This window comes from Rhinatrema bivittatum, chromosome 16, assembly GCF_901001135.1.
Source record: "Rhinatrema bivittatum chromosome 16, aRhiBiv1.1, whole genome shotgun sequence".
Classification (NCBI taxonomy): Eukaryota; Metazoa; Chordata; class Amphibia; order Gymnophiona; family Rhinatrematidae; genus Rhinatrema; species Rhinatrema bivittatum.
This window is the reverse complement of record NC_042630.1, coordinates 14879584-14906948: the sequence shown is the minus strand read 5'-3', so window position 1 is coordinate 14906948 and position 27365 is coordinate 14879584. Positions and strand designations below refer to the sequence as shown.

The 27365-nt window shown below is 51.7% G+C and overlaps 2 protein-coding genes across 3 annotated transcripts in view; one reads left to right on the top strand and one right to left on the bottom strand.

Moving 5' to 3' along the window:
• The window catches only part of STAG3 (stromal antigen 3), a 34182-nt gene extending 26678 nt beyond the window's left edge, over positions 1-7504 (bottom strand). Inside the window, exons 1-3 of one of the 2 annotated variants that reach the window (XM_029580187.1) lie at positions 7356-7504; positions 5700-5913; positions 831-939 (exon numbers count right to left, since the gene is read on the bottom strand). In XM_029580187.1, the coding sequence (XP_029436047.1) occupies positions 831-939; positions 5700-5899 (309 nt within the window). In that variant the 5' untranslated portion in view covers positions 5900-5913; positions 7356-7504. The remainder of the gene's footprint in view (positions 1-830; positions 940-5699; positions 5914-7355) is intronic. The other variant, XM_029580186.1, reaches the window with a different exon arrangement.
• A 10350-nt stretch (positions 7505-17854) lies between these two features.
• Positions 17855-27365, top strand: part of GPC2 (glypican 2) — a 98548-nt gene continuing 89037 nt past the window's right edge. Inside the window, 10 exon segments of the mRNA XM_029579687.1 lie at positions 17855-18123; positions 18876-19034; positions 19523-19833; positions 21742-21822; positions 22390-22555; positions 22725-22855; positions 23006-23146; positions 23311-23447; positions 23682-23857; positions 25362-25587. Of these exon segments, the coding sequence (XP_029435547.1) occupies positions 17970-18123; positions 18876-19034; positions 19523-19833; positions 21742-21822; positions 22390-22555; positions 22725-22855; positions 23006-23146; positions 23311-23447; positions 23682-23857; positions 25362-25587 (1682 nt within the window). The 5' untranslated portion in view covers positions 17855-17969.

The window sequence follows — 27365 nt, the reverse complement described above, 5'->3', positions numbered from 1 at the left end:
AAGGGTCACAAGAGCGTTGCAGTCTCAAATCCAGGGAAAAGTGTGGGGAATGCACACTTGCAATTAAGAGAACTGGTTGTGGTTTCCAAGACACCAAGCTTGGAGAAGAGACGGCTGAGGGGGGATATGATAGAGGTGTTTAAAATCATGAGAGGTCTAGAACGGGTAAATGTGAATCGGTTATTTACTCTTTCGGATAATAGAAAGACTAGGGGGCACTCCATGAAGTTAGCATGTGGCACATTTAAAACTAATCGGAGAAAGTTCTTTTTTACTCAAAGCACAATTAAACTCTGGAATTTGTTGCCAGAGAATGTGGTTCGTGCAGTTAGTATAGCTGTGTTTAAAAAAGGATTGGATAAGTTTTTGGAGGAGAAGTCCATTACCTGCTATTAAGTTCACTTAGAGAATAGCCACTGCCATTAGCAATGGTTACATGGAATAGACTTAGTTTTTGGGTACTTGCCAGGTTCTTATGGCCTGGATTGGCCACTGTTGGAAACAGGATGCTGGGCTTGATGGACCCTTGGTCTGACCCAGTATGGCATGTTCTTATGTTCTTAACAATAACCAAAAAAAAACCAATTGAGATGAACAGGCTCAGACCGAAAAGGATGTTTTGGATTGAATCTGCATTATTTATTTGTTTAGATATTATGTGCTTTAGAAGGCAGTTGATTAGGCATTCTTATGTATCTGACGATGTATTTTCTGAATTGCTGTAAACTGCACTAGATGGGCCTTTGATGAACAAAGAATGTGGTTCCATGAGCTCAAGAGCAGATTGGAGGAGGGACAGGAAGGGGAGAGAGTTGCGCAAGGTCTCCTACCGTGTTCCTGCCCTCTGCCATCCCCCCTGGTCTCTTGGCGCATTTCTTGAAAGTTTCTTCAAAGTCGCTGACAATGTCGGACTGGGACTCGCTGCCACTCCTCACACCCCTGGAGGAAGAGCACAAAGAGTCAGTAAAGAGGCGAGTATTCACCTAGGCTTCAGGGGGGAGGGTCCCCAATATGGTCACCACAGCTACCTCAGCCTTCCAAACTACAGGACTGGAAAATCTCAGTCATAGTAACTGCAGCAATGCTATTCCTTTCCTCTAAGGAAGACAGGCCAATCCCCACAGGTGGTTATGCACAACTACCAGCAGATGGAGACAGAGTAAAAGCTGACGTCACAGATATAAAGCCCTACCCTGACATCAGCCACCAGTATTCTCTGGAAAAGCCAAACTGTAGACAAACTGATTATGCTTGAAAATGATTATTAACAATCAACCACTCGTGCTTCCAACCAATAGGGAACATTAAGCTCAGCCAAAAGAATTAACATTCACTAAAATGAGATGCTGGTTAAGCCACTTGCCAGTCTTCAAACGAATAGCAGCGACACCACTCTGTAATGTCTGCACCTAAAGGGGGAACCAAGGTGGGTTGGGGATTGGCCTGTCTTCCTTGGAGGAAAGGAAATTATCAGGTAAGTAGTAATTTCTCCTTCCTCTGCATTCAGGCAGGCCAATCCCCACAGGTGGGATGTACCAAAGCTACACCCAACAGGGCAGGAGGCTGCCCGCAGAGGAGTCAACACCGCCGGAGCAAATATGGAGTCCTCCCAATGACCATGTCGCTAGTCAGCAAATCTCGACAGGAGACAATCAAATTTCCGCCCATGATACTGCCTGAGCCGTCTAATCTGCTTTGGCAACAGGATCTCAGCATCTCCATAGGCAGCCGTGATGACTTCCTTAACCCAACAGGCTATAGTTGCCCATGTCACTGGTTCACCCTGTTTATTACTACCATGGAGCACAAACAGGCAATCAGACTTCCGGACAGATTTAGTAACATCCAAGTACCGCAGCAAATGACGCTATAAACACTATATTCTACTAATGCTTGACCTATCGGCAGCCTTTGACACAGTAAACCATAAAATACTACTAAATAGACTGGAAGAAATCGGATTACACGGTCTAACATTAAAATGGTTCAGGTCATACCTAAGAAAGGTTTTTCCAAGTTCAGATCAACACATTATCAGAAAAAATTAATCTCAAAACAGGAGTTCCACAGGGATCAGCCCTATTTGCAACTCTTTTTAACATATACATGCTGCCATTATGCCACTTACTTGCAGGACTAGGAATTATACACTACATTTACGCCGACGACATCCAACTAATTCTACCCATAGAGGACACTTTAGAGAAAACATTAAACCTAGCCAACATGTACCTAAGCATTATAAAACAACTACTGACACAAATGGAACTTGTAATTAATATTGATAGAACAGAATTTCTACACTTAGAACGAAAAAATTCTGAAATCAGTCAAACCTCAATAATACTCAAAGACAACCAGAAAATGGAACTAACTGGAAAAGTACGTAACCTGGGAATAATTATAGATCCTGAAATCAATCTGAAACAACACATATCACTAAAAGTAAAGGAAGGTTAAGCAAAGCTCATGGTACTCAGACTTAAATCACTAACTCAGAATGACTTCCGAACAATTCTACAGGCACTAATTTTCTCCAGCATGGACTACTGCAATGCCCTTATGCTAGGACTACCTAATACGACATTAAGACCACTGCAAATACTTCAGAACACAGCAGCTGGAATAGTAACCAGAAAAAGAAGGAGAGACCATATAACTGAAACCCTAGCAGAATTACACTGGCTACCAATTGAACACAGAATTAAATACAAAACCCTATGTATCATTCACAAACTAATTTATGATGAGAAATCAGATTGGCTAAACACAGCATTACGGGTACACACTCCACACAGGAACCTCCGATCAGCAAATAAAGCCCTCCTAACCATCCCATCAGTTAAAACAGCAAGACTGACCCAAGTGAGAGAAAGAGCCCTATCACTAGCAGGACCCATAATCTGGAACACAATGCCTCCAGAGATCAGGCTACAAAGTGATCTCAAGACATTTAAGAAAAGTTTAAAAACCTGGCTTTTTAAACAAGCATTTTACAAAGAGACGAGAGAATAGAGAGAAATTATTCAGGAAAAGACAGAAAGGCACAGACACACAGTACTTAGAACTTTACAGTAGATTAGTCTATGAACTCTACACCACAATAAGCTTAACTATAAAACTATGTGTGATAAAACTACCCGTGTAAGTACCTTGGTACAATTGGTCATGAACTACTTCGCTAAATAACTATATAGTACGCTTTTACCTACATTAAATATGTGCCTACATGTAAACCGTTGCGATGGTATTTAACTTAGCAACGGTATAGAAAAGTTTTTAAATAAATAAATAAAGTGATGTCCAAGGTATGCAACAGACGATACTCTCATCTCTGTTCTTGTCCAACGTGGGCAGGGAAATGGATTGATTCAAATGAAACTCCAAAACCACTTTTAGCAAAAAAGAAGGCACAGTCCGAAGCTATACCACTCTCGGAGTCATACGCAGAAAAGGCTCATGGCAAGAAAGAGCTTGCAGCTCGGAAATCCGATGTGAACAGATTGCCACTAGAAAAACTGTCTTCAAAGTAAGCAGCCGCAAGGGAAGTCCACATAGCAGCCAAAACGTCAGACCCGCCAAGAAATTCTGGACCAGATTAAAGGTCCCACAGAGGCACTGGCAGTTGCAAGGGAGGACGAAGATGCTTAAATCCCTTCAATAACTGAGACACATCGGGATTGGAAGACAGAAGCCCACGGTTGACTCACCCCCTATAACAAGCGAGGGCTGCCACTTGAACCTTCAAGTTGTTAAGGGCCAAACCAATTCTTCCTGTAAAAATTCCAAAATCAATGGAATATCCACTTTGAGAGGCTGAGAACATCGCTCCTTACACCAGGCCTCGAAAATTCTCCAAACTCTCACTTAGGCCAGAGATGTAGAAAATGTCCTGGTCTTAAGCTTCAACCACCTAGCCCGCTCAAGGGCCAAACGGTAAGACAAAATTGACCCAGATCTTCATGAAGAATGGGTCCCTTCCACCAAAAGTACAGTGTCAGCCTGACTTGCAGCGTTCCAAACGATCCTGCCTAACAAAGGCCAGGGCAGGTTAGGCATACAGCAGGCTGCCATGTGGTCACACCTACACGAGAGCGTCAATGCCCAGCGCTTTCAGATCCCATCTGCAACTGAAAAACCACGGAACTTTCGCATTGTGGGAAGTCATCAGCAAGTCTAGGTACAGGCAGCCCCAGTGCTCCACTATGAGCTGAAAGGCTTCATCCGCTAACTCCCATTCTCCTGGGTCCAAGCTCTTCCTACATTGTCCTTTCCAGCAATGTGGGAGGCGGATATGTCTAGCAGATATTGTTCCACCTATACCATGAGAGCATTTATCTCCTCCGACACATGACGACTTTTGGTACCACCCCGATGATTGATGTGGGCCGTCATCGCATTGTCTGACATTACCTGGATCGCCCAAGCCTCTAGACACTTGGTGAAACACAAACATGCCGGCCATTCTGCCCGTGCTTCCAAATGGTTGATGCTCCACTGCCGTTCCTCAGCATTCCAGTGACCTTGCACCATCAACTCTTGACAGTGAGCCCAACTCAGGAGGCTCGCATCCGTCATGAGCACTAACCAATTCAGCATCTCCAAGGAAACGCCCTTCCGGAGATGATCCACCTGCAACCACCACTGCAATTGGACACTCACCTCCAATAGTAAGAGCAACCTCACCATGTAGTCCTGCAACTGCAGACTCCAGCTGGAAAGCAACATGCATTGAAGAGCCCTTGCCAAGGAACAGCCTCTAATATGGCTGTCATCAAACTCAGGACCTGAAGATAAGACTACACTGTTGGGCAAATAGTTCTTCTCAGGGTCTAAACAAGCAATCAACTGTATTGCCCTAATATGGCATGCAGCATAAATTGCTAAACACTTAGCTTTCTTTGAGGCCGGCTCATGGCGTGTCAATTAACACGCGCATCAGTAAGATACACGCTTAGTACACACTCAGTGGCCAGCTACGTGGTCAGGTATGCATATAACTAAGCACTCAGTTACGCGCTCAGTCACTCTTCAAAGCACGCACACCAATAGGCCGATTAAGAAAGCGCACAACAGGAGATGAGGAACTAGACGCACCAGAAGGTGCGCACATGCACACCATTACACATAAAAACATGCAAAGGAATTGCTGCGGGCTACCACGTGGCCAGCAAAAAGGAAGCCTGAAGTGAGGCCTAGCCAAAAGCTGCCTCACCTCACTAAACTCCCCACAGACATGAGTAGGAGACGCCGGACACCAACGCTGAGAAGGAAGACCCAGTAAGAATGAGGAGAGCTTCACTAAAACGCCTTCTTTTAAAATTAAATTTTTTTACCTGAGCTCAGCCCTCCCTGTCCGAGTAGGAACGGGTCTCTAGCTACGGGGGGGGAAGAGGGCAAAAGCTTTCACTGCTGAGCCTCTCTCGGCCTGCAACAACCTTTTTTTTTTTTTTTTTTAAGCCCACGCCAGAAAAAGGCTACCAGACTCAAGGCTCTCAACTGAGGGAGGGACCCAACCATACCACCTCAGCAATCCCCAGATGCACGTTACTGGTGGGCTGATGTTGGGGCAGGGCTGTATATCCGTGACGTCAGCTTTTACTTTGTCTCCATCTGCTGGTAGAGGTGCATAACTACTTGTGGGGGTCAACCTGCCTGAGTGCAGAGAAAAACATTTTGCCCTTCAAACCCACACTCACTTTATGCCAGGTGCTTCTGAGCCCAGGAGCAACTCCACTTCATCCCCCATGATGATGGAGGAGGTAGAGCTCCCAGCATCGCTGTAGGACCCTGCCTCTGGTATTGGGGCCTCCGGCAACGGGACTCCGGGCAGCTTCGAAGCCCCGGGCGATGCAGACGACCCCTCCTTCGTGAGATGGGAGGACCTCAGGATCGGCATCTTGCAGTTTTCTCCTGCAGATATCCATGAGAAAAAAAAAAATCTCACTGGGTTAGGAAGCAGTCAGCTGCACACCAGAGAGAAGTACATCAACCTCAGCTCAAAGCATCAGGATTAGAGCTGTACTCCTCATTCACCAGGGATCCTTCCCTGCTAGAGCCACAGAACCATGCTCCCTACTCGCCTATCCAACCAACTCCTATCTCACAATCTCCTGCCCCATGATCTGCAAGAGCTTTCTGTCCATTAACCTGGAACGGTTTGGGCTCACGCTTAGAAACAGAGAAGGCAAAGGAAGCCAGGAGACTTCAACCGTTGTCTGCACATTCTTCTTCTCTACTGCAGTGGTGAACTCCAACTTTTAAAGCTTGCTCCCCAACAGCTAAGGATCCCCTGAATTTATCCTGGGCTTTACCCCTCATTCACCCAAAGCTCAGGATCCTCTGTGCCTGTTCCAGGCTTTACCCCTCACTCCATCACCACTAAGGCTCCTCTGTACCTGTTCCAGGCTTTACCCCTCACTTACCGATTACTAGGCTTATTTGTAGTCAAAAAGGAAATGGAATTATGGAGCAGAGAGAGGGAAAGAGGATCAGGATCAGACATAAGGGAGCGAGGCCAAGAGTATGAACTCTTTCTCTCCCCCAAACACACACATGAAAAACTCTTCCTCCTCCTTATCCCAGTGCTCCTCCATCTCCAGCTCCCACCAGTGCTCAATCCCAGCCATTTTTCACCCACCAGTGCTCAATGCCGGCAGAAGAGGTTGGAGATGGAGGTTCACTGGGGGCACAGGGTAGAGACAACAAGGCCTTTTCCTCCTTTCTGCCCTGGTGATCCTAGGCCTCCATCCTACCTCCCCATGGTTTCCCCAATGCTCCTTGTTCTCCCCATAGTTCACTTCCTCAGGTCCCAGAAAATAAGGCAGCAGCACACTGCTCTGAGTCCTCCCACCAGAAATGAAATCCTGAGCAGCAAGCACAAAAAGGGGCTGAATCAGCACACACTTGAAACTTGTGAAGAGTAGTGCCAGTCGTCCAAGGTTGAAGCCTTGATGGCTGGCCTTACTGCTCACAGGGGTCAAACGTGGGCTAATACAATCCCTTCTGCGCCTGTTCCAGGTTCCCATCCTCCCCTTGTGAGGGGGCAGACTGCCGTCCTAGGTCAGGCCGCAGTCCAACTGTCTGTAAAATAAAGTGAAGGGGCAGAAGCCTCTGTGCCAGGCCGTTCCCCTGCCGATAAAAGCTCTCCGGGACCTTTCATGTCCCACCCGTGCCTGTCTCAGGCTTTAGCCAACCCCTGCCCCAAGGAAGTTCACGCGGGGCAGAGGCAGCTGAGGCCAGCGCACAGTAGGCCCAAGGGCACGGAACAGTCAGATCTGTCCCCTCTCCCGACAAAAATACAAGTTTCAGCCATGCTTCGGTTTCAACAGCCACCCCGGGCCTTCTCCCCTCACCTTCCTCTAAGTGACCGCTGATTCCAGGCCCCACCCCCGCGTATCCCTTACCGCTGTTACCCGCGTGTAGCCCCGCCCCCGTCCTTAAAACTAAATCGTAACCGCGCCACAGCGCACGAGCCCCTGCTCCTCCGCAGCGGGAAGCCCGAGCCACGCCTCTTCCCCACCTCTTAATGACGTCGCGCCAATCGCAGCTGGAAGGACTCTAAACCCCGCCTCCTAAGCGCGGATCGGCTGGGCTGAGCGCACTCGAGACCACGCCCATTCAGGAAGGTGGTTGCTCGGTGGGGCGAGACGTGGTGGCCATGCTTGTGAGGGCAGACTAATCTCATTATTTTTTCATTTTTCTTTTTTTCTTCCTCTTGTTTATTTGAATCATGATGTTTATTACTTCGGCAGCACATGTGAATCTGACAGGCCAATAAAGCAGAGGGAGGGCCACAAACAGGCCTGGTTTTCTTGATATCCACAATGAATATGCATATGGTAGATTTGCATACAATGGAGGCAGGGCATGCAAGAGTATCTCAGGCACATTCACTGAGGATATTCTGAAAACCAAGTCTGACTGTGCCACTCCATAACTGGAGTTGCCTACCTGTGCCATAAAGTAATCTAAATCTGATTTTCCCTTATGTTTAAAACCATCATCGGGTTCCAAAAGACAGCCCACTGGAAACAGAACATAGGTTTTGGCAATGCCCCCGGCCTTTTGTGATGACATGTGCATTGGCACTAATAATCCAATGTGGGAAGGGCCAAGGGGTCAGCTGTGTGGGACAAAGCCAGTGGGAAGGGGCGGAGGATTGGAAGGAAAGGCAAGTGTCAGTGCCATCCTGGATAGATGGAAGAACAGAAGTCTGCTTGTGAGAGAGTGAGCAAAATTGCTTACTTGTAACAGGTGTTCTCCATTGACAGCAGCAGAAATAGCCACATCTGAGGGCACCAAGAACAGGTGATGTCATCTTCCAGCTCGGAGGTTTCTAAATGTGTTATCTGAGCAAGCACGGGTCTTCCCACACTAGCATCGCTGCGCTTGTCTGCTCAGTCTATTACAGAGCAATACTGCTTTCCAGGGAGGAGGGTGGGTTCGTGTGGCTGTTTGCACTGCTGTCCACGGAGAATACCTGTTACAAGTAAGCAACTTTGCTTTCTCCATGTACAGGCAGTGCAATGCAGCCACACAAGTGGAGACTCCCAAGCTGAGGAGCTGATGCATTAAAAGCATATAGAAAATGGGCCCATTCACCTTTCCTGGGTGTGCAATTTAATATGTTAATGAGATGCTGTGCTAGAAAGGACCCACTAGGGATCAATTGTGTGTCTTTGGCGTTGGGCGCCCAGGAGACGTGGCTGTGCGTGGTTTAGGAAAATGGATGCTCGTAAATTGAACGTCCATTTTCCTAACCTGACCACCGCCAAGATATTTTTTTCCATGATGCTGCTGCTTTCTGAGGTTACTCTTACTTAGTATTGTGACGATATTAAGTAGGAGGAAACACAGAAAAGCAGTATTTTTTGCTTTTTTGTTGAGACTTGGTGGCACATCAAGACTTAACCCCAGCTCCGGGAGTGGCATTAATTTCTGCAAGTTAAAACATGTGAGTCGGGCGCATGGTGATTTTTTGCATTGGGGGAAATAGCTAATAGCCTCATCTCCGTGGCATTTACATGTTACGAGCGCTATTAACTAGGTGCTGGTTTGGACGCGCTAATCCCATTATTGCATCAGGAGTTATTCTAGAGCATCCAACCGCGTGTCAAGCTGTGAGCTAGGCTGAGTGCACTATATTGCATTGGCCCCTGAGGGTGGCCAGCAGTTCTTACAATTGTTCATTGTTGCACCCTGAGATGAATTTGCTGAAAGCTTGAGACTTAAGCTATCAAATACTGTAATAACAGTATGGCCAAATTGTGAGAATCCTTATCCAGACAGTAATGTCCAATGATTGTGGACCACGTAACATAGCAACGATGACAGAAAAAGACCAAATGGTCCATCCAGTCTGCCCAGCACGTTTCTTGTGGTAGTACCTGCCGCTCCATTCAGATTACCCCCAAGCCTTATGTTAAGGGTAGTAATATTTACAATATACACAATTGCTTTTATCCTACGATGTCAATAGACGGGGTTGTTGTGGTTAAGCAAGCCTTATCAAGATGGCTTTCCCAAGGCGTAGCTCATTCCTGCAAAGCTTTTGGAATGACTTTATCTCATCCAACAAAGGCTCATCAGGTATGAGCAGTTGCAACATCAATAGTGCAACAAAACCTCGCATCCTTTCAAGAAATTTGTAAAGCAGCTAGTTGCTCGATAGTTGCTTGATTCTGATTTCCTGAGCTGAACTGTCCAAGTAGTGGAGGAGCCCCTTCTGCAGTCAAGCGTATCTTCTTGTACTACATGAGTTTCAGATGAATTGGGGCATAATGTAGGTAAAGTTATTATTTCTTGAGTAAGATGAGAATCTGAACATAAGAAGTTGCCTTACTCGTCCATCAAGCCCAGCATCCTCACACATGATGGAGCCCCAACACGGAAAACTTCTGTCAAAGTTTCTAGAACTTTGACTATGCACACTGAGCATGCCCAGCATGCCCTATACCACACACTTCCTCATGGATCCCTCTCCAGTCTCTTTTTCCATGGAGCTGTAAGCATCACGGTATGAGTGAGTTAACTTTGGCTGTTTTTTGGCCTTGTGGAAAACTTCGTTTTTCTTGCGTTTTTCATGGGTTTTTGTTTTCGCTGTTCCATCACTGGGTCACTCTCAGTGCCTTCCCGTAGTGTTTCCTAGTCAGGGTTTTCAGCGATTAGCATAAGTTTCCTTTCACAGTTGATTTCCCTGTGCCAGTGGTGCATTGGTGCCCGCCGGCCATTGACACCCTGCCGCCACCTTTTGTTTTGTCTATCACGGCCACATCTGGTTTTTGGTGATGCCCCCAGTGCCCGAGGGCCATGTCCATTTTGGATTCTCATGAAACATGTGTCTTCTGCCTAAGATCATTGCATGACATCCGGGGTTGCTACTTATGCGCCCAGAAGACCCTGAAGGGACTTTGAATTTGACTCAACAAGATGAAGCTACTCTTTGGGTCAAACAAGTCCGAGCCATTGACATCAGCATCATTGGCATCAGTATCGAAGGTCCAAGGATCCGCACCAATGGACACTGAGCCATCAACATCAGCGGGACCATTGGTTCCATCGATGTCGCCAGCGGACAGGGGCACTGGAGACTGACCATCATTGATCTCTTCCAGGCTGAGGACATCTGGTTACTCATCATCGGCCTCGGCACCAGGGAAGGACCACGTTGAGCATCGAGGGAAGCAGAAACATTGGCACCAGTTCCCGTCAATGCACGGTGCTGGGCACAGGAATACACCAGCTTCTGCTGTGATGCTCCCGAAGTAACCCCACGGCAAGGAGTGCCAATCCTCCATTAGCAAAAAGCAAAAAAACCAGAGGTGGAGTGATGTCAGAAGAAGTGGATTTTATTAATCATACAAAACGCCTAGGGACCCATCTCCTGTCACCTTCAGTGAGGATGAGGAACCCTATAACCCCTGGGGGGATGATGTTTTGGAGTCCTCCTCCAAGGCTCTGAGGGCTTCCCTTCAGACTCTTTTCCTCCAGAACAGCAAAGGAAGTCTCTACTAGAGGACTTGACCTTCGCAGGGTTTTTGAAAGTGATGATGGAAGCCATCCCTTTTCAGTTATTGAAGGAGGAGGATGCCAGGCACAAAATGCTTGAGATCCTCCAGTTTCTGGAGCCTCCTAAGGAGATCGTGGCAGTCCCGGTACATGAGATCCTTAAGGAGTTGCTGCTGAGGATATGGGAATACCCCCTCACAGTGCCTCCCACCAATAAGAAGGCAGACAGGGTTTACTTCGCCCAGAAGGCTGCCGGATTCAATAAGCATCAGCTGCCCCACCAGTCGGTGATGGTCGAATCCACCCTCAAGGGGGCCAAATGCTCTCAGACTCTTTTTTTCAGCGCTTCCGGGGAAGGATCATAGAGCAATGGATGCTCTTGGGTGGAAAGTATTTCAAGGCACCAAGCTTATTGCCCGCTTTGACCCCTACCCAGCTCTACATGAGTCAATACTCAAGGGACATCTAGAAGCAGGTGCAGGAGGTGGCTGAACAGCTGGACACCCTCATGCCGCTGATGCATAAGGGCCTGGAGTGCAGAAAACACGAGATCCATGCGAGCTATGATGTTTTCGAGATGGCATTGAGAGTCTCTGCAGCGGGAATCGTGTTATTATTTGTAAGGTTTTGGGTGGACCCTTGGACACTGTGGTAGATGACCACGCCCACAGGGGGAAGTCCTGTGAGGGGCCACAGATCAGGCTCAGCTTTAGGACACACAACACAGAATTATCTTTTATTAAACTGAGTTGAGAAGCCACCAGAGGTGGCAGTAGTGAGTAGAGATGAAGCCCTGCTGGGCTTGTAGTCCCTCAGGACACTGGAACAGCGATTCCTCAATAGCTGTGCTGTAGTGGAGAGAAATTGAGATAGTGAGTACAGTGGAGCCTACACAGGGTTCTGGTATGGAGCCTCGTTGGTTGAATACTCACACAGCGGTTTCTCTCGGAAGGTAACCCAGAAGCTGGAATAGAGGCAGGCCCTTGAGGAGCGAGTACCTGGTTCCAGGGAACAGCTCTGAGAGAATATAGATGGTAACTCACTGATGGTGTAGGCAGCTGTTTCTTCCAAGCAGAAGTGAGCTCAGGTGGCGAGTCCGGGAACATGGGCCCTCGAGGAGTGAGTACCCCAATAGAGTGTAAAGTCCAATAAGGAGAGGCAGAGTAGCTAGGTACGGAGAGCGAATCCCATCCGTAAGGAGTCCCTTGCTAACTCGTATAGCTAGCAAACAGAGTAGGCTTTTGTATCCGTGATGCGTGACGTCATCACAGGGGGGCGCCCCTGAGGTTCGCGCCAAAGAAAGAATAAGAAGCAGGGCTGCGCGGCACGCGCGCCCTATGGCAGCTGAACAACATGGCGGGAGGCAGCGCCCAAGCCGGACCGGGGATGCCGGAGAGGACTGCAGGCAGACGCCGCGGCAGCCAGATGTCCATCAACTGCGGGAGGAGTCGCCACAGAGGTAAGGAGGGTGGAGTGGAGACGTCGGGCAGTGACAGTCGTAACAAATCAGCACCCACAGAATGGCAGGGCTGCGGGCCTCGGCTCTCTGACTAGAGGTACAGGAATGACTCACTGATGTGCTGTGTACAGGAGAGAATCTCTTCAGAGATAGGGTGAGGGATGCTGTGGCCCAACTTCGGGACTACCACGAGACCCTCCAACAACAGAGTGTCAGTACTCTTCATCCTGGAGGCCGGTGAAACCAGGACCAAGGAAGTCTTTCTTTTGCCAAAGGAAGTACTATCCTCTGCCTCCTCACTCCCATCGACACCATCGGGGCTTCCGCGGCCAACTCAGGCAGCAGAGAGCCCCCAAGTCCCAGCTGGCTCTTCAGTCAACTCTGGGGAAGGGGTTTTGACTGGGACCTAGGGAGCATAAATCAGTTGCCCATATCCGGGATGATGAACCCTCCGGTCAGGGGAAGGCTGCAGTTCTTTGCGAATCAGTAGCCAGAGGGAAGCAGAAGCATTGGCCAGACCAGTGAATTCTATCCATCTTCCGTCAAGGGTACCAATTGAACTTCTCGGGTGTCCTGCCAAATTGCCCTCTGGTAGCACATCAGGAGGTTCTACTAGCAGAGCTCGCCTCCCTCTTAACAGCCAGAGGGGTCAAGCCTATGCCACCAAGGCAAAGAGGGAGGGGATTTTACTCCAGGTACTTCCTGATTCCAAAGAGAACAGGAGGACTCCTTCCCATCCTAGACCTAAGGGCCTTGAACAAGTTTCTAAAAAAAGAAAAGTTCAAGATGGTTTCCCTGGACACCTTAATCCCTGTTGCGTCCATCGGTCTCAGACAGCTTTGACCTCTGTGCCTCACCTTTCTCTCTGCTCTCCCCGCTAGCCTTGGGAAGGTGGCTACCACTGCGTCTGCTTGCCGCTCTCTCCAGCGTCCCCGGAACGGCAATGGCAAGGCAATCCGCCATGTTTCTCCTGACGGCCTCCTAGGGTGCGCGCGTGCACGCCACCCACGTCTTTATCCACATCATGGCAGGAACCTCAGGGGCGGCCCCCTCGAGTGACGTCATGCCATCCGGGTATTTAGCCTGCCCTTCATTTGCTAACAAATCGAGTTAGCAAGGATTGGACTTGTCCGGTCTAAGCTACTCTGCTGCTTCCTGCTGCCGCTGGAAGCTCTCTTTGCCCTTCGGGGTATTTCTCTAACCTGGGTACCCGCTCCTCGGGGGCCCATTGCTTTCTTTCAGGTGCCTATCAGGGATCAGGTACTCGCTCCTCGAGGGCCTGCTCTCCCTGCCTCGGTGCCTGTATTCAACTACTTCTGCCTGCTGGGATCTCCATCTATACAACTACCAACTTAGTGAGTAATCTAACATTGTCAGACTGTCTCATCTACAGATCAACACTGGGAACCTGCACTCCCTATACTATCATTGCGAGACGAGTCTCCTATGCCGAGGGCCCCTGGACTGCTACCTCTGGATCACCTCACTACTGCCACCTCTGGTGGTATCATTCTGCTGTATAATAAAAGACAAATCTCTGGTTTGTGTGTCTAGAGTCTAGCTTAGTACTGTGGATCCTCACGGGGCTCCTCCCCGTGGGCGTGGTCATCACCACATAACCCAAGAATCCACTCCAACACCTCAAAACCATAACAATCCCTCTCTTGCAAAAAGGGGACTGACTATGCTCCTTTGATCTAAAGGATGCATACACCCAATATTGCGATCTTCCCTGGTCACTGGAAGTGTCTCCGATTTGTAGGGAAAACAGCACTTCCAGTACCGGATGTTGCCGTTCAGGTTCATGTCAGCTTCACGGGTCTTCACAAAATGCCTAGCAATGGTGGCGGCACACCTCTGCAGGTTGGGATTGCATGTTTTCACATATCTGGATGATTGACTGGTCAAGAGCATGTCTTAGGCAGGAGCCACCAGGTCATGTGCCTGATCATCTGGGTGTTGGAGTCACTATTGTTCGTTCTCAACTACTCAAAGTCCCATCTCATTCCGTCACTTCAATTGGACTTCATAGGAGCCCTGCTAGACACGGTTCAGGACAAGGTCCTCCTGCCATGCCAGAGGGCTGTCACCTTGCAACCATCACAGCAGAGAGCCAGCAGGTGTCAGCCTGGCACATGTTGAGGTTGTTGGGCCATATGGCCACTCCCTTGGCACTTTACACATGCACAGAGCTCAATCGACCCTGAGGTCGCAGCGGCGCCAGGCCACTCAGAGCCTCCAGGACTGTATTCGAGTCACCCCGTCTCTCCAGGACTCATTGTCCTGGTGGTAGGAACTTTCAGATATGGAATGGGGGATCTCATTTTGAAGTCCCCCTACTCAAATTGACCTAACCACAGATGCATCCACCCTGGGGTGGGGAGCTCATGTAGATGGGCTCAGCACTCAGGGTCTCTGGTCCGCCCAGGAATGTTCTTGTAAAATCAACTTCCTAGAGCTTTGGGTGAGCAGGTATGCGCTATGGGTTTTCAGGGATTGGCTGTCCAACAAAGTTGCCCTGATCCACACCGACAACCAAGTAGCTATGTGGTATGTCAACAAGCAGGGGGGCACGGGATCATACTTGCTGTGTCAGGAGGCAGTCCAGAGCTATATACCTGGCCAGGATGGAGAATGTGGTAGCAAACAAGCTAAATCGAGCCGTCAGACCCCATGAGTGGTCCCTGGACCAGGGGATAGTGAATCGGATATTCCACTTCTGGGGGAGCCTGGATGTAGATCTGTTCATGACCCCCTGCAACAGGAAGGTGTCTCAGTCCTGCTCTCTGTACAGGTCAGACGGCAAACCAGCCGCGGATGCCCTCACTTGTCATTGGGGCAAGGGTCTTCTGTATGCGTATCCTCCAATTCCCTTACTGGCGAAGACTCTCTTGAAGCTTCACAAGGACAGGGGGACTATGATCCTCGTAGCCCCTCATTGGCCGGGTCAGGTCTGGTTTCCACTCCTATAGAAGTTGCCCATCTGAAGACCAGATCTCATCAAGCAAGATCAAGGCAGTCCTTGGCATCCCAACCTCCAGGCCCTGTCACTCACAGCCTGGATGTTGAGAGGTTAATCCTGCAGCCGCTTGATCTTTCTGAGGATGTGTCTTGGGTCCTGATGGCTTCTAGAAAGCCTTCCACTAGAAAGTCCTACAAACTGAAGTGAAACCTCAGAATCGGGCCCTGAGAATACTTCTCTCACAGTACCACCATGTCATTCATCACATCGTTGCCACGCTATTGCTGCGTGCCACCCGTTCGTGATACCGCCGTGGAACCAGAAGCTCACTCATTCCCCCCCCCCCCCCACATCACAGGGTTTTCCAGTATCAGGCATGTGCTATAGTCCGTACCATTACCAACGTCTCTAGCGTTGCACCTGCAATATGCTTTGTGATTTATTTTAATGTGCGTGTGCGTTATCATGGATGTGAGCATTGTAATCCGCCCCAATGTGGTGGAGGTGACAGCGTAGAAAAATGTTTAAATAATTAAATCACTGCCGGCACAATACCACAATAATAAAGGTTAACGTATAAAAATAAAAAATATATATACAGTGCATATCAGGTGATACCATTTTATTGGACTAATAATACAGTACTTGGCAAGCTTTCCTTTTTTCTGTAAGTCAGAATCCAAATGCCAGTGCGTCACTGATTCTTCGTATCCCTGCCGCTAAATCTCAATGTCCGTCCTCATATCCTGTGCCCCTACTCCTCTCACCCCTTTCTGACCTTCTTGCTCTGTTAGAAGACAGTAAAGTCTGTTTTATTTCTGTGAACTAGTTCCTCTCCTCCTTGCTGGGCTCGGGTGGCTGCAGGAAAAAGCCCTCTGGGTCCTGCTGGGTCTCTCATCCCCCACCTCCTCCTCCTGCCTCCCGATTCCGGGGAGATCCGTGACAGAATAAATTACACTTCACAGCTGCCCCTTCCAGCACCAGCTGGAAGGAAGGAAAGCCTATCCGATGTCTCCTGGGGCAGGTGGGGGGCTGCCCCAGCCCACTTCAGGTGCCCCTGTCGGGCCCTGTTACATCAATTCCCTCTCCCACAGCCATGAGCAGCCACTGGGGAGCTGGGCAGGCAGGCAGTGTGTATAGCTATCTGATATCTTCACCCTCAGATAATATGCAAGGGTGAGGGAGGGAGGGTGTGTGCTTATCTGTGCATGTGATAAGGACACAAAGAGAGTGCATATTTCAGTATCCAGCCAGGGAGTGCGGATATCCGGGTATGAATTATGGCTCCCTGTGATGATATCCAGCAGTGAGGAGGGGAGGGTATCTGTATGCATATATTATATATCTTTCTCTGTATGATAACGGTGAGCAGTAGGTATATGCTGCCAGAGCATATTTTGTTATTATTTTTGTTTTGTTTTATTTTTAATATTCGGTTCGAGGGGGGAGGGGGGTCGGTTTCTTTTCGTTTTAGTGCACATTAAATTGAATTAGTGTGCACTAAATCGAATCAAATTAAGGTGTACTAATGTGATTTAGTGCACACTAAAATAAAAACAAAAAACGAATGCACACCCCATATCTATATCTATATCAATATATATTTATCTATGTATATATTTACACATACACTGACACCCCACCTACTCTGTGCTTGCTATTATTGGAAGACTAGATTTTATCATTGATTTTATGTCACAATTGTTTGTTTTGTATTGTTTTAAATAAGAATGTTTTATATGCTCCACTTTGATCAGTTTTACTGGATTTGACCCGAATATAAAAATGTATAGATAAATAACTAAATATATTCAGTGTGTGTGTGAGATCATACCAGCAGAGAGTGGGGATGGGGGTATCAGTGTGTATCTCCCCCTCCCCCACCCTTGGTATGATCATACCCAACAGTGAGTGGGGATGGGGGTATCAGTGTGTATCTTTCTGCCCCCAAACCCAGTGTGTGAGAGGAGGGTATCAGTGTGTATCTCCCGCTCTCTGACCCCCCCCCCCCCCCCCCCGTGTGATCATACCCAGCAGTGAGCAGGGGGGAGGTATCAGTGTATATCTCCCCCTACCCTCGGTGTGATCATACCCAGCAGTAAGCAGGGGGGAGGTATCAGTGTGTATCTCCCCCCAGCAATAAGCAGGAGTGGGGTATCAGTGTGTATCTCCCCCCACCCTCGGTGTGATCATACCTAGCAGTAAGCAGGGGTGGGGTATCAGTGTGTATCTCCCCCCAGCAATAAGCAGGATTGGGGTATCAGTGTGTATCTCCCCCTCTCGGTGTGATCATACCCAGCAGTAAGGGGGCAGGGTGTCAGTGTGTATCTTTCTGCCCCCGCCCCCGGTGTGATCTTACTCAGCAGTGAGGGAGGGGGGGCCGGGGGGGATCCACGTGTCTGCACTAACAGGGTGCGGCAGTAGGACCCAGCGGGCGCCGCCCTCCGCGCTCCGGACTCCCATTGTCTGCCCGGATCCGCGCGTGCGAGCGAGGAAAGCTGCAGCCGGTGCCGGTGCCTGGCGGATCCGGGGCCGGCGATGGCGCTGCTCCTGCTCCTCCTGCTGCTGCTGCCGCTGCCCCAGCGCTGCCGCCCTTCCAGCGAGCCCCGGGGCCGCAGCTGCGCCGACACCCGCCACGTCCTGAGCTCCCGGGGCTTCAGCCTCAGCCTGCTGCCCCCCAGCCTCATCTCGGGTAAGTGCCCCCCACCCACCGATCTCCTCTACCCCAGATCCCTAAACGTCTCTCCCCCCCCCCCCCGCACTCACACTCACACTTCTAAGCCATACCCTAGCCCCCTACACACTGACCCGGCATCCCCCGAAAGATTGCCCCCTCCTCTGTATTGTTCCGCCCCCCTAGATATTAGTAAGCTATACGATGAGCCCCCAGATCCCTAAATATTGCACCCTCCCCCCCCCCCCAGCTTCATCTTGGATAAATGCCCCCGTGCCCCTGACCCATAAGCACTGCCCTGCCGCTGTCAGGGCAAGGGGCATCAGCTGGGCACCCCTGCTCGGTTGCGAGGGGGCATCTGCCAGGCATCGCAGCCCTGCTGGAGGCCCTGCCGCTGCCGGTTCCTTTCCTTTGTTTGATGGCTGCCCCGCCGTCCTGGGACACTGGGATGCGGTTTGCAAGCAGATGATGGAGCGACCCGGGCGCCTCTCTCTCTCCCTCTCCCCCCCCCTCTCCTCCCCTCCCCTCCTCCCCATCCTGGGTCTCTTCTTGCCATCGCAGCCCAGACCCTCGGGGTTGGACTCCGGAGACCCGGCTGCTGGTTCCGGTTCATGACCTTCGGTTGACAAAGTTAGGGGGTGCAGGGGAAGGAGGGGAGGCCTTTTTAGCATCACTCTCCCCCCCCCCCCCTCCCCCTCCCCCCCCCCCCCCCCCCCCCACTGCCCAGCGGTCCCTAGGGGCAGCCATAACCCCATTGCCTTCTCCCCCAGGTGAGCACCTGCGCATCTGCCCACAGGACTACACCTGCTGTGCCAGCGAGACGGAGCAGCGGCTGAGCCGGCAGAGCCAGGCCGAGTTTGAGAGCTTGGTGGAGGAGAGCGGCTCCTTCCTGCTGGGCGCCTTCACTGCCCGGCACCGCAAGTTCGATGGTAAGGAGGTGGTGGGCGGGGGGGGTTGTGACCCCCCACCCCAGCGAGAATAAGGCCCCACCGCCAGCACTGGCCGTAACACCGGGCCCGGTACAGGATCCGTCCCTGTGACATCCCAGTGGGAACACAACCTGCCACCTGTGGACAGACGGGGGGGGGGGGGGGGGGAAGGGCAGTGACCTCACACTAGTGAGGAAGGGTCCCCCTTCACCGCTGGGGGGGGAGGGCGCAGCGAGATGAGGTTTTCTTGTGATCCATCAGAGCCAGCCCCGAGATTGTGACTTTGCAGATGGCGAATTCAGAGAAATGTGACATGAACCCTTCTGCTAGGGGATCCCCCCACATATGAAGTTAATCTGGGCTGCACTGCCTTACTCTATATTTATTGGTTTATGTTTCTCTCCTCTTTCCGGCCATTCTCTCTCTCTCCCTCCCACCCTCTCATCTCCCCTCCCCTGCCTTCTTGTCCCCCCGCTTCCCTCCCCCAGACTTCTTCCGGGAGCTGCTTCACGTCTCGGAGAAGCTGCTGATCCAGATGTTCACGCAGACCTACGGCCGGCTCTACACGCAGAACGCCCAGCTCTTCCAGGAGCTCTTCCGGGAGCTGCGCCGCTACTACCAGGGCGGGCGGGGGCCGCTGGAGGAGGCGCTGGCTGACTTCTGGGGCCGGCTGCTGGAGCGCGTCTTCGGCCTCCTGAACCCGCAGTACCACTTCCCCGAGGAGTACCTGGAATGCGTCAGCAAGCACGCCGAGCGGCTGCGGCCCTTTGGCGATGCGCCGCGGAGGCTGCGGATACAGGTGAGCGCGGCGGCTCCCCTGCCCTTCTGCCTGTGTGCGCGCGCGCTGCTCCCGCTGTGTCACGGATGCCCATGTGATGCGAAACAAGGGGAATCGGCACACTGACCTGTCTATTGAGGACAGCAGAGTACTGGAAGGGCTGGACTAACAGCAGCTTCTCCTGTGGGTGACATAAAGGTATCCAGAAACATAAAACAGATCGTGGTAATCTGATCGCTCGCATAAGGCACTCGTAACCACTTAGTCTTTATTAACAGCTGCTGCTCTGTCTGGTACGCTGTGTAATGCTGGTCCACTTTTATGATATTTTTAGATATTTATTTATTTATTTATTTATTTATTTATTTAAAGTTTTTCTATACCGGCATTCGCGATGAATATCGCATCATGTCGGTTTACAATTAACAAGTGGATAGGGAACAATAGGCAAAAATAACATTGATCTTAGTAATAATAATAATAATAATAATAATAGAAGTAAAAAACATTAAACATTAAAACAAGAGAAGGCTAAGGAATGCACTTACAATGAAACAAGGGAGTCATAACTTGGATCGGAGAAAAGAAGCAGGGGTTTAAATATAGAGAACAAATATGCCAGATAATGTGCTTATAGCCTTGATGAATTGCCCTTATGAGGTAGGGCTATTAATTACCAAGACTAAGGTAAGGTCTGAGCGACTAGATATTTTTTTGGAATTGCATTTAAGATAGTGCTCCCAATGCTTCCATCGCAAAATTATCCCGGGGCAATTCTATCCACAAAATTAAAAAAAAAAACCCAAAAACCGTAAGTAGTGAGCTGCTAGAATGCTTAGAAAGTCCCTTTAAAGTCAATGATGTTAGTTACCTTGAACCTCACGGTCCTACATGTATACTAACGGGCCGATACAGTAAAAGTCGCGGGAGAACGGGCTCTCCCGGCACGCACACAGACCGCTCTCCTGTGCGCGCGATTTAGTATCTGCCCGCATGCAAATGAGGGCCCGCGGTAAAAAGAGGCGCTAGGGACACTAGCGCGTCCCTAGCTCCTCTTTTTTGACAGGAGCGGTGGCTGTCAGCGGGTTTGACAGCCACCGCTCAATTATTCTGGCGTCGGTTCTCAATCCCGCTGACAGCCACGGGCTCGGAAATCGGACGCCGGCAAAATTGAGCGTCCGGTTTTCAAGCTGCATGGCGATATTAATATCATGGCGATATTAATATCATGGCGATATTAAGTCGGAGGTCCCGAAACATGCAAATGCATGTTGCGGGCGCTATTAGTTTTGGGGGGGGGGGGGGGGTTGGACGCGTGTTTTCGACGCGCTATTACCCCTTACTGAATAAGGGGTAAAGCTAGCGCGTCAAAAACACGCGTCCAAACGCGGGTTAACAGTGCGCTCCGGCCTGATAGGTGATATGAGCTTAAACGTGCCTCGTGCGAGTGATCAGATTACCACGATCTGTTTTATGGTTTTGGAGAGCTTGAGATCACAGATCTTGGAGTACGGATCGTTATTGGGCGTTTCTTGATACAAAGGTATGCCAGCCGCTTGCCATGTAGGGCAGCGGTGTCTCCACAGAGCATAGGCTACCTTGCTCTCCGAAAAAAAACAACCCAGCGCATGGCTCTTCCCCTCCCCCCTTCCCCCCCAGACCTCCGCTGACCGAACCACCTCACTGACTGTCTTGAAGGCCAGGAGTTACACACCATTGCATTCTTACTGCTACGCCAGCTGGGAATTTGATACTTACTGGATAGTAATTCAGATGGCATTGTCTGGGGTGTTTGTTTGTTTTTTTTTTATATTTCTCGTAATCCGCCTTGAGGCCCTTCTTGGAATATCAAATGTCGAAGAAATCAGTGACGGTGACCCGATGCCCGGGTGTCCGTGCACTCACCTCTGTCTCTTTCTCCGTCCCCAGGTCACCCGGGCACTCATCGCGGCACGAGCATTCATGCAGGGCCTCTCCACGGGGCGTGACATCCTCACGAAAGCTGCCAAGGTGGGATTTTTGGCCACGGGAGCCCTACCTTTCGGACCGTTATTGGCTCGGTGGGGGTGGGGTGGGGTGCCGTGTTGCTGTGTCAGCCCAGCATTGGAGGAGGGGGCTGGGCATGGTCTCGTATGTCAGACCAGCGTAGCAGAGAAGCCTTCTAAGCACAAGGTAGAAGTGGACGGGCCTTAGTTCAGCATGGAGGAGATGGAACGCAAAGCAGGAGGCGAGCTCTCACCTGCAAGGCGGATTGGCCCTTGCCCTGTCAGCATAGCGGAGGGAGGGTGAGCGGTCTCGGCGCCGGTGCAGCGTGGCAGGGGGGAGCCGTCTCGCTGTGACTTCGCCACGTGCCAGTGATGCGGACTCGCCGTGTTGGTGCTGCGTGGTGGGGGGGGGGGGGGACAATGGTCGTGCCGATAGTGGCGAGGTCTGGTTACGACAGCGCAGCCTCGAGCCAGTGCGCCGGGCTTGGCCCTGTCGTGGCAGAGCGTGGGCCTCGCCGCGCCCAGTGCTGCCGCCTGCCCTTGCCGCTCTCTGTATAACCCGGCGCCCTCCACGTCTCTCGGCACGTCACAGATCGGCCCTTCTGCGGAGTGCCTGAGGGCAGTGATGAGGATGACCTATTGCCCCCTGTGCCGCGGGATGCCAAGCCTCAAGCCCTGCAGTGGCTTCTGCCTGAACGTGATGAAGGGCTGCCTCGCCAACCAGGCCGACCTGGACACGGAGTGGAACCAGTTTCTTGGTGAGTGCTGCCTCTTCCTAGCTGTGGACACTGGGGGGGGGGGGGGTGGGCGGCTCCTTGGCTGTCAACGTCGGTCACACACACTTCCTTGCTCGTAGCTGTAACTTGCTAGCACCCGTCCCCTCGCTCGCGGGCGTAACTGTTGAAGTCTCCTCCTCTCCTGCATCAGATGCGCTGGTACAAGTTGCCGAGCGGCTGGAGGGACCCTTTAATTTTGAGCTCGCCGCCGACTCCATTGGCGTGAAGATTTCAGAGGGAATTATGCATCTGCAGGACAACAGCGTGCAGATATCCACTAAGGTGAGGGCCGGGGAGAGGGGGTCATGGAGGGAGGGGGGACTGACCACTGACCAGCACATGCGCAGCAGCCCCCCCCTCTCTGTCCAGTGACCAGCCTGCTGACCTCTGTCTGCACTCCCCTCCACCCCTCCCCTCCCTTCCTCGCTGCAGGTTTTCCAGGGCTGTGGAAACCCCCGCCCGGCCCCAGGCCGCACCAGACGGGCAGCTCGGGATGAGACAAAGCGGCGATACAGGACTTACCCCCCCGACGAGAAGCCTACCACGGCCGCTGGGACAAACCTGGACCGTCTGGTGGGTGCAGCCTCAGGGGTCAAGGGTCGAGAGTGGGTCTGTATCTTTGGGTGGGGGGTCTCCAGCTTCCACACACCCCCCGGGGGGGGGGGGGGGCTGCCGAGAAGGATGGTAAAGGATTGGACGCCTGTGTTTTTTTTTTTTCTCATTTTCCGTCTCTGTAGGTGTCGGAAGTGAAGGAGAAGCTGAGACTGATGAAGGGTTTCTGGGTGACGCTCCCCCACACGCTCTGCAGTGACGAGAAGGTGGCGGCAGATGTGACCAATGAGGAAAAGTGCTGGAATGGCCAGGCCCGGGGGAGGTGAGGCTATGGGAGGGAGGGTGGCTAGGATCCTGGGAGGGAGGGAGGGCAGAGGACCGGAAAAGCCAGCCCAAGAAGAAGGAAAGCACGGATGAGGGGAGAGACAGAGGAGGCGGGGTGCAGAGAGCTTGTCAGTGCAGGAGGAGGTAAGAGTGGAGCGGGGCAGGAAGGCGCCACAGGGGGAGGAGAGAGGGGGTTCCCTGTATAATGCCTGGATTCCTGCCTGCTCCTCAGGTACCTCCCTGACGTGACCAAGGATGGACTGGTGAATCAGATCAATAACCCAGAAGTGGAGGTTGACATCGCCCGGCCAGAACTGAGGACACGGCAGCTCATCATGCAGCTCAGAGTGACCACCAACCGGCTACGTGGCGCCTTCAGCGGCAACGATGTGGACTTCCAGGATGCCTGTGAGTGTCATTTTAGGAAAAGGCCGAATATCAGAAGGTTTGTAAATAAAATAATTGTCCTGGAGGTCAGGTGCAGCGCCAGCCAGCATCCCTCTGGCTCTGTCCTCCTGTGATTGGTGGATCTGGCGTGGCAGTGATCGGTAGATCTAAGGCAGGATTAACATTGCTGAGTCTCTCAGTGTGCTGCGATTGGTGGATCCTGCACTGATCAGCTCTTGTCAGGCTGGAATTTGGTGAATCCCGTACAGAAAAAGCGCTAACGAGCTACACACATTGCTGTGATTGGTGGATGTGGCATTGCTGAATCTGTCACTGGGCTGTCATTGGGGGATCTGGCCCTGGTGAGTGGTTCACTGTTGTGATTGAGGGATATGGCTCGGGATTAGTGCCGGTGAGCGGCTCACCATCGTGTGATTGGGGGATATGGCTCGGGATTAGTGCCGGTGAGCGACTCACCATCGTGTGATTGGGGGATATGGCTCGGGATTAGTGCCGGTGAGCGACTCACCATCGTGTGATTGGGGGATATGTCTCAGGATTAGCACTGGTGAGCGGCTCACCATCCTGTGATTGGGGGATATGTCTCAGGATTAGCGCTGGTGAGCGGCTCACCATCGTGTGATTGGGGGATATGTCTCAGGATTAGTGCCGGTGAGCGGCTCACCATCGTGTGATTGGGGGATATGGCTCGGGATTAGTGCCGGTGAGCGGCTCACCATCGTGTGATTGGGGGATATGGCTCGGGATTAGTGCCGGTGAGCGGCTCACCATCCTGTGATTGGGGGATATGGCTCGGGATTAGTGCCGGTGAGCGGCTCACCATCGTGTGATTGGGGGATATGGCTCGGGATTAGTGCCGGTGAGCGGCTCACCATCCTGTGATTGGGGGATATGTCTCAGGATTAGCGCTGGTGAGCGGCTCACCATCGTGTGATTGGGGGATATGTCTCAGGATTAGTGCCGGTGAGTGGCTCACCATCGTGTGATTGGGGGATATGGCTCGGGATTAATGCCGGTGAGAGGCTCACCATCGTGTGATTGGGGGATATGGCTCAGGATTAGCGCTGGTGAGCGGCTCACCATCGTGTGATTGTGGGATATGGCTCGGGATTAGCGCCGGTGAGCGGCTCACCATCGTGTGATTGGGGGATATGGCTCGGGATTAGCGCCGGTGAGCGGCTCACCATCCTGTGATTGGGGGATATGGCTCGGGATTAGCGCCGGTGAGCGGCTCACCATCGTGTGATTGGGAGATATGGCTCGGGATTAGCGCCGGTGAGCGGCTCACCATCGTGTGATTGGGGGATATGGCTCGGGATTAGCGCCGGTGAGCGGCTCACCATCGTGTGATTGGGGGATATGGCTCGGGATTAGCGCCGGTGAGCGGCTCACCATCGTGTGATTGGGGGATATGGCTTGGGATTAGCGCCGGTGAGCGGCTCGCCATCGCACGACCGGGGGGAGTTTGGGTGCTGAGGGATTGATTGCTTTCCTCTTTCCTCAGACGAGGACGGCAGCGGAGGATCTGGTGGGGGTGAGAGGTACAGCGAGGACTGGCCCTCAGGAACCAGCGCAGGCTCCAGGCCGGACGAGGGCCGCGCTCCACGGAAAGAACGGCCCAGCAAGGGCAGCAAGCAGAACCAGAGTGGGCGGAGCGGTGCCGGGCCCGGCAGGCAGGCCTCTTCCGGGCTCCTGCTTTTGGGGCTGCTTTTCCTGCTGCTGCACTGCCGGTAACACCTGGAGCTGCCACACGCACCCACGCCGACTGCTTCATCCCGGTCGGCCTAACTTCAACGGGGGGGCCCCAGGCGTCCGCTACAGGGGCCCTTTCCAGCAGGCCTGTGGATACGAGTCAATCTTTCTAACAAAGATGATGATCAGCCTGAGACTTTTTTTTTTTTTAAGAAAAACTTTTCTTTCTTCCCTTCTTGGAAGATATTTTTTACTTTGTTTTTTAATCTATAAAATCATCACAACGGATATTCTTCCGCCTACCTAAGGCCATACAGGCACGGGGAGGGGGGGCTGAGTGCCGGAGAGGATTTTTCAGGTGGGAGGGTGAAGGTAAGGGGGTTGTGAAGGACATTGATGGGAGGGGAGGGGGGAGCGTGCAGGGGAGGGGGTGAAGAGCGGCTGTAATAGAGAAAGATGCAGGGGAAGGGAGGGAGGGGAGGGGGTGCAGTTATGGCGGGGGAGGGGGGGGGCGGAGGGTGCATTAAGTATTAGAGCTCAGGGGTATAAGAGAGAATAAAGAGTTTTTGTCAGGGCAACGAGTGCCACTCGCTGGGGAGGGGTAACCCGGGCCTTGTCAGCGGGCAGTAGGAGATGGAGTGAAAGGCTCCAGAAGCGGAGAATGGAGAAATTGGTCCTAGCAAAGAGGGTTTTAGTTAGAGGGACTGGGAGAGTGGGGGCAGACAAGTTACACAAGGTACCTGGGGTAACTCAGGAGCTTCCTGCCCCTCCAGCCACCATTAACCCTTTCCAGTAAGCAGGGGGGTAACTCAGGAGCTCCCTCCCCCACCTATATAGCCCTTTTGGTGCCTGGTTATGGAGACTGGATGCAGCCCCCCCTTAATAGCGCAGTCTGAGCCCTCTCCTCTGGAAGCCTTCCCTCCCCCCAGTCCCTTTTTTTGATACTGTAGCTGCCTGGCCTCACCCTGATTTTTTTATATATGCAATAAACTGGTTAATTTATTGATTTTGATCGGCCTGTGTCTGTCAGATTTGTGTGTATGTGTGTGGGGGGGGGGGGGGATCAGGCAGGACCGTTTTGGTACCATGATGGCTCCTCAGTGTGCGCTGCCCTGCCGGAAGGTGGGGGTTGGGTTCATGTCTGCTTCATGGGCAGGGGGGGGGGTGGGAAGATTTCCTGCCTTTGACCCTGGTGTATTTCCCATTGAAAATATCTGTGATACTTGCGTGGAAAAACGTGGAAGAAATGTGTTGCCGCGTCTTGCCTTAGGTGCCACTGCTAGCCCCGCGAGGACGTGAGGCGGGTGCCGCGTGCCCATGGGTAGCGCAGTCGTACGACTGGCGTTGCCTCCTGTCTCGGGTGTGTCTGCGAGACACATCCGTGCATGCTGGGATTCACAGTTGTGGTCTCCCCCCTGCCTTTCAGAGCTTATCTGGAGAAACAGGTTTAGCCTGGATACGTGGCAGCCGAGGGTAAAACCACAGCAGAGTCAAACAGGTCTGACTAGTCTGTGACCGCCAGCGTGTCTTTAGAGAGTAACACGGCAGATGTTGGCAGAGAAGAACACTCTCTGGGCTCACTCACTCTGTCCAGTTTTTCCTGCCTACCTTACTCTTAGCGCTAGCTGAGGCTAGCTCCCAGCTGTACCAGCTTGCCCTTCTGCAGGGTATCACTTCTCCCTGTCTATGAATGGTAGCCAAGTCCGCTATATTTGGCCACCTCCCACTGATTATATCCCATAATAGATTGTATGCTTCGCTGCCAGAGAGTACTGAAATATCTTTGCCAGAGACTACTAAAATATCTTTCCTGTCC